The sequence below is a fragment of the Lactuca virosa genome, chromosome 8, assembly GCF_052849685.1.
Source record: "Lactuca virosa cultivar CGN04683 chromosome 8, Lactuca_virosa_CGN04683_v6, whole genome shotgun sequence".
Lineage (NCBI taxonomy): Eukaryota > Viridiplantae > Streptophyta > Magnoliopsida > Asterales > Asteraceae > Lactuca > Lactuca virosa.
Window position 1 is genome coordinate 206,509,061 of NC_136433.1, and position 6,534 is coordinate 206,515,594.

General features: G+C 30.5%; 1 protein-coding gene across 1 annotated transcript; it reads left to right on the forward strand.

Moving 5' to 3' along the window:
• Positions 1-4,789: 4,789 nt before the first annotated feature.
• On the forward strand, positions 4,790-5,898 carry LOC145132791 (heat stress transcription factor C-1-like). Its single transcript, XM_079067694.1, has 2 exons — positions 4,790-5,069; positions 5,177-5,898. The coding sequence occupies exons 1-2, from the start codon at positions 4,866-4,868 to the stop codon at positions 5,786-5,788; spliced, it is 816 nt and encodes a 271-aa protein (XP_078923820.1). The 5' UTR covers positions 4,790-4,865; the 3' UTR covers positions 5,789-5,898.
• Positions 5,899-6,534: the final 636 nt, after the last annotated feature.

Genomic DNA, 6,534 nt, shown 5'->3' on the forward strand with positions numbered 1-6,534 from the left:
AAACACCCCTTCGGCCTTCCCCTCCCTCACCCATTTTGTCTCCATACTTCTGCCAACCTACCACAATCCAATATTATTGCAAGAGATTTGTTAGACAATATTATCGTCGTAGCTTCTAAAACAACAATAATCCTCACTAAAAGAGATATCGAAGCACCTACGTATACTGGAGCCTCTAAAACAACATAGACCTACAAACAACAACAAAGAAAAATGGCTAGATGGTAACGATGACACTAACCATTTATGGAGGAGGAAGTCGGTGGTAATAACCAATTTTCCCTATTTTTGTTTGTCATTAAACTCATAAACCCTATATTCTAATCATTTAAAAAAATTTAAACACAAATTTTAAATTTTGGAGCAAGAAAAACTCATCATCCACTTGCATGTTTGCTTAATTAAAAGGCCATGAAATTAGGTTAATTTGATGGATGGGGATGAACCTAGGTTCAAAACATATGAGGTTAGGTTCCCTCCATCCTCAACGGATTCACATTCCATTTGTCGGACAACCACAATGAAAAAACGTCGTGAACTCATCTACATAGAGATAAATGATGACTTGTAGGCGATCGAAGTGGCTTCGATTTCAATAAAAAAAAGTTGGCATAAATCGATTTGTTTACACCTCTAACGTTTGGGACAAGATGAGCGGAGCAAGCTTCATCAATGAAGGGAAGCAAACATGACTGTAGTTCTATTTTTCGTTGAAGTCTTAGATGTCAATGTCAACGGTGAACTAAGGCCAACGACTTGTATTCTCAACTGAGTAATGACATAAAGAAAAGGAGGAGATATATAGTTTACGATAAGCTAGAGGGGAGTAGAGTGGATAGGGTTATGGTGGTATTTCTTATATTTTAAACTATTATTTTAATTTGAAAATGAAAATATAAATTAATAAAAAATTAAACAAACAAAGAGGTAAAATGGTAATTTAAAATGAAACTCACTTGAACAAACGTATAAAAGTTTTGATAGTTGTATTTGTCATGTTTCAACAAATCACAAAGAACAATCATGCATATTTATCTTAAAAACTAAATTGCTATTTTTTTCATTTTACGACTACCTAATTATTTTATGACAACAAAATTTCATAATTGGTGCATGTGATTTTTTAAAAATGGCAAGTTGATGATAACTTAAAAAAACACTTCAAATATGCCCATGTGGTTTCAATAAATGGCATGGTTGGTCCTTTTTTAACATTTCATCTAATAGTGGTCATTATCCCCCCCCCCCCCCCCCCCCCCCAACACACACAGAGACCACAACTGAGGCTTGTTTTTGTCTTTTTGGACATAATCATTCTCCAACTAAATGCATTAATAAATCCATATGAAGGTTGCGACTTCAGGTTTTTTCTTATCGTCATTTAAATGAAAAAAAAAAACACTCACCATCGCAAACGAACAAGTACCAAAGCTATGACTATGTCCAACAAATATCTAAAAGGATAAGAAGAATACACTCATATTTATCCCCTCTAGTGATTACATAGATATTAAAAATCATTAGTATTATAATTACCAAATCTAAATCATTGATTTGCAGGTCTGAAATCCCAATAATAGCCAAAATATAATTATAAAAAATGAATAACAAAAACAAATGAATGATTCTAAAATGTCATTACCTTATATGAATCACTTCATAAATGCATGAGCGATTAGTTAAGTGAAACTATAAATGGAGATATGAGAGGAACTTTTGCGAGTATGGCTACCGAAAGTGTCTAGAAGCCATCGATGATGATGGCGTAAAATTCAAGAAGATGTGAGATTATTTACGAGACTATTAGCCATGATTGGAAGTAATTAGATGATAATTTGAATTTAATTTGAGAATTTAGTCAACTATCCATTGTCGGAGAAGGAGTCTGCCACCAAAATCGTTTCAAAGATGGTATGCCCAATCCCCAGTTCATATATCTTAAATAAAGATTAAGAATTCAGAAATAGTTCGAAGGTAAAATAAACTTTTTACTATTGATTTAACAGAAATTCAAACGAACTGTTAAAAAAAGACCAGCCAAGTTTTTTTTTTTTATTATTATTATTTTTTTTTAAAACCACAAAGATAGATTTAAAGCGTATTTAAAAGTTACCCTTAACTTGATACTTTTCAAAAAGATCAAGGACTAATCTTTTAAATTTTGTTTTGTTTTATTATAGTTTTGTATTTGTATTGGATTTGATTTTCAAGGCCTGACCAATGAGATAAGCTATCGAATACCTTGGACCCCCTTCTGGGCCCATGGCATGAATATCCTGACAGCCACGCTTTCGCAACTTGTGTTCCTTTGTTTATATTCTACACTTCAATTTTCATTGTGTAAATTCTTTTTCCTTTATTTTTTAAATTACATTTAAGGATTTAAATGAGGGGTTAATATTATAATTGCAAAATAGATTATATTTTTCATACAATATTATTATATTTAAAAAGTATTATTCATAAGGTAACGATATGAACTTTTTTGTTCATCAAAATATTATTTTTTATGATTTTAATGATATTTTATAAATATAATGTTTCATTCATTTGACCTTGTGATTATTTTCTTAAATGTTAGTTTGTGTAAAAATATAAGTAGATTGTTACGTATTTATGAAATTAATTATTAAAAAATAAATAAGTTTTATTGTTAAATTATGGACGTATTCAGTACAATTTTTTTAAAGAATATTTAGTTTTTAGCTAATAAGAAAAAACTCGAAAAAAAAAAGTTTCGATAGTAAGAGTTTTTGACTTTTACTTTAAACAAAAAATGACTAATACAAAAGTTATTTCAATTAGTTTTTCAGAACTTTTAGTTTTTGATTTTATCTACTTTTACATATTTAAAAGTTAAAAACTACTTTTTCCAAAAACTTTTTGTACAAATAAAATCTACAACTTGTAGTTACCAATTGCCAACTTTCATTTATCAACTTTCAGCTTCTAACTTTCTGCTACCAACTAATAAAGTTAATAATGATTTATCTTTAAGTATACTTTACTTTTTACATAAAAAATAATAACATTTGTTGGGTTTCTAAAGCATTAAATACACTAAGGTAGCGGAAACAATCATAATATTTACCTAAGTGTACATGCACATAGAATCTAGGTTTTACTAGTTTTAGCAACACACTTTAAAAACCAACAAAAGAAAGAATTATTAACCTCTTGATTGCTTGATTGTGATCTTGTGACTGTCAGTTCATCGTTATGGATGAAGGATCCAACGTAGCACATCTCTAATGAAGTCAAACCCACAACACCAAAAGCAAAAGAAATAAACCTTAGTTTAGGGTTTGTGAGAAATTCACTGACCCTAAGTTATGAATTTCATATACTAGGAGAGAGAGGAGATAAATTGACAAAGGAGAATAACCACCTCTAGGGTTTAACCCCTAACAATATATTTATAGGCTACAAATAGAATCCTAAAAGGATTCAAACTCTAAGGTTAATATTTTTCTGATTCAAACCTGTCATATCTCTATCTAGCGAGTCTTAAAAATTGTCGCATGCAAGCTCTCCAGGAGCTTTTGGGATATTCCAATTAATCCCTTAGATTAGTTAATATTCAACCTCTTTAATTAATTGTAAAAATAATTTCTAATTAATTTATTAACTCCTTAATAAATTAAGAACTTATTTATCTCCATTTTCTAATGTTATTTGGGTCATGAGGATAATCTAAAATGACTTTGCTATTATTAAAAATATTATCAAAACAATTAAACTTGGACATTATTTCCAATAATATTCAAAATATTTTTTCTTCACTTTTTAGATTTTTATAAATAGCTTTCAATTTAGAAAGGTTTTTTTTTTTTTTTTTTTTTTTTTTTTTTTTTTTTTATAAATTGTCTAAAATATTTTTGTTACAAGAACTTTAATATTTATATTATTAAAAAACTATAACTAAAAATATAATTACTATAAAAACAATTCAAATTAATTGTGATATTAATAAAAACAAATATTTTATTAAACAAATGATTTCATTTATAATTTATAAATACATTTTAAACAATTATTATATTTAAATATAACAATATAATCAATAAAACTTAAAATATATAAACTTAAGATTAAAACAAATTAAATAAGTTAGATATATATAAACTCACAATTGAAATATCAAAGATACATAATGAAACTTAGACTCTATTTATAATGTAAATAAATAGTATCATTACAAATTTGGAATAATACTCTTCATAAGTCTATTTTTAGATTTAAAAATATAATTAGATTCTAGACATTTATTTTGCTTTGAGTAAATTACACGAATGGTCCTATGGTTTGGGGTAATTTGCGCGTTTAGTGCTTAACTTAATTTTTTTTACTCGGAAGGACCCTACCGTTTGTTTTTGTTACGCGCTTGGTCCCTGTCTTACCTAAAAGGACTATTATGCCCTTATCTAAATAAATTAAAATAGTCTTTTTAGATAAAATAAGGTGAGGTGAGAGTGAGGTTGAAGGTGAGTTTATTTAAATAAATTAAAAAATTAAGGAAAAAATAGTATTTTTAGATAAGACAGGGACCAAGCGCACAATAAAAACAAATAGTAGGGACCTTCCGAGTTAAAAAAGTAAATTAGAGACCAAACACACAAATTACCCCAAACCATAGGCACCATTCGTATGATTTACTCGTTTGCTTTTTACTTTATAAACAGATATACGTTAACAATATATTTATGAAATTAAATTTTGTTCCAAAATTAGTATTATTTTAGTAGTATTTTAGATATTTAAATAAAATAATAACCTTGGTTCTAGTATACCAAGTGTCCACGAAGTATGTTTTTCAAGCACACATCTCCCTCTCTTTTTGGCTCCGCAGCAAAAAGAATCAAAAAATGGAGGTGAACGACGCAATTGCGCCGTTTGTTTTGAAGACTTATCAAATGGTAAACGATCCTTCATCGGATTATCTCATCCGGTGGGGGAAAGCCGACAACAGCTTCATCGTCGTCGACTCATCACGTTTCTCTCAATGCCTCTTGCCTGCATTCTTCAAGCACAGCAATTTCTCCAGTTTCATACGCCAATTAAATACTTATGTAAGCAATCCCAACTTTCTCTTAAATTAGGTTAAATGTTGTTTTTGTTGGAGGTGTTTACAATTTTGTTTGTGGATTAATGGATTAATGATGATTTGCTTTTTTAGGGATTCAGAAAAGTGGATCCTGATAAATGTGAATTCGCGAATGAGTGGTTTTTGAGAGGACAGGTACATTTGCTGAAGAACATAGGGAGGAAAAAGCAGAGTAATATCAGAGGGAATATTAACGATGAGGAAGATGGAATGGTGGTGGAGATTGCGAGATTGAAGGAGGAGCAGAAGGTATTGGAGAAGGAGATGATAGGGATGAGAAAGCGGCTTGAGGCGACGGAGCGGCGGCCGAAGCAAATCATGGCGTTATTGTGTCAAGTGGCTGAAGATCCGCAGATCTTGACGCGTATGATGCTCGAAACGAAACAAAAACGGTTGGTGGAGAAGAAAAGGCAACGGACGTCGCCGGCGTCGTCGAGTGGCATTGCGAATTCGGTTAAATCTGATGAATGTGAGGTGTCACGGGTTGACGAATCGTTTGCTGAGGGAGCGTTGTTTTGGCGGTCGTCGACGGTGGCAGATGCATCGTTGATGAGGTTTCCGACGAACAAGGCCGGTGGTGGCGGTGGTAGCAGCTTTGATACTGACCATGGAAGCGGGCCGGTAGGTTCAGATGTAAGACCACCACCACCTTATCCTTTTTCGCTGTTGGGCGGCGGCTTTTAGATTTTAGTTTGATATATTTAATTAAATGATTGTTATTTGTTTTCATTTCTTTTTGTCCAATTTTATTGTTATTAATTTATGGAAATAAATTACATGCACATAGTTCTAAATGATTTTGGTATATTATTTGTCAATAAAAACATGAGAGGTCATGTTTGTTTATGGTTTAAAAACAAATATTATTTTAAAATTTTTGATTACCTAATGTAGATATAGTGAGTTTAATTGTTCAATAAATATTATTAAATTTATATTTGATGTTGAAAAGCATCATTAAACTTGTAATTTTATATAAAATTTATTATTAAATTATTTTTTTATATATATTTGATTTCTTTCATCTTTTCCAACAATCATCAATTTTTCGATCATATTTTCAGCTAACATAATTCCAAAGAAAAAAGATAATATCATTTTACATGTTTATCGTATAAAACATTCAAAAATGCATAATCTCATCATTCTTCTCTTCAATATAAACACCCCCACCCATTCCATGTATCCTTCCTATCCTTGCCAACACATTTCCATGCTCTTCTCCCCCTCACACTACTTCGCAAAAACCATCATACTTACGACCAGGCCTGTCCAGAGAGTGGGCAATATGAACAACCGTCTAAGGTCCATCTTTTAAAGATGCCCAAAAATTGTATGGACTTTATTAATGCTATATTAGACAAGATCGATCTTGAAAATATCATTAGTAATTTTGCATCTCAAAAAGCTAAAATAATTATTTTTCTTTA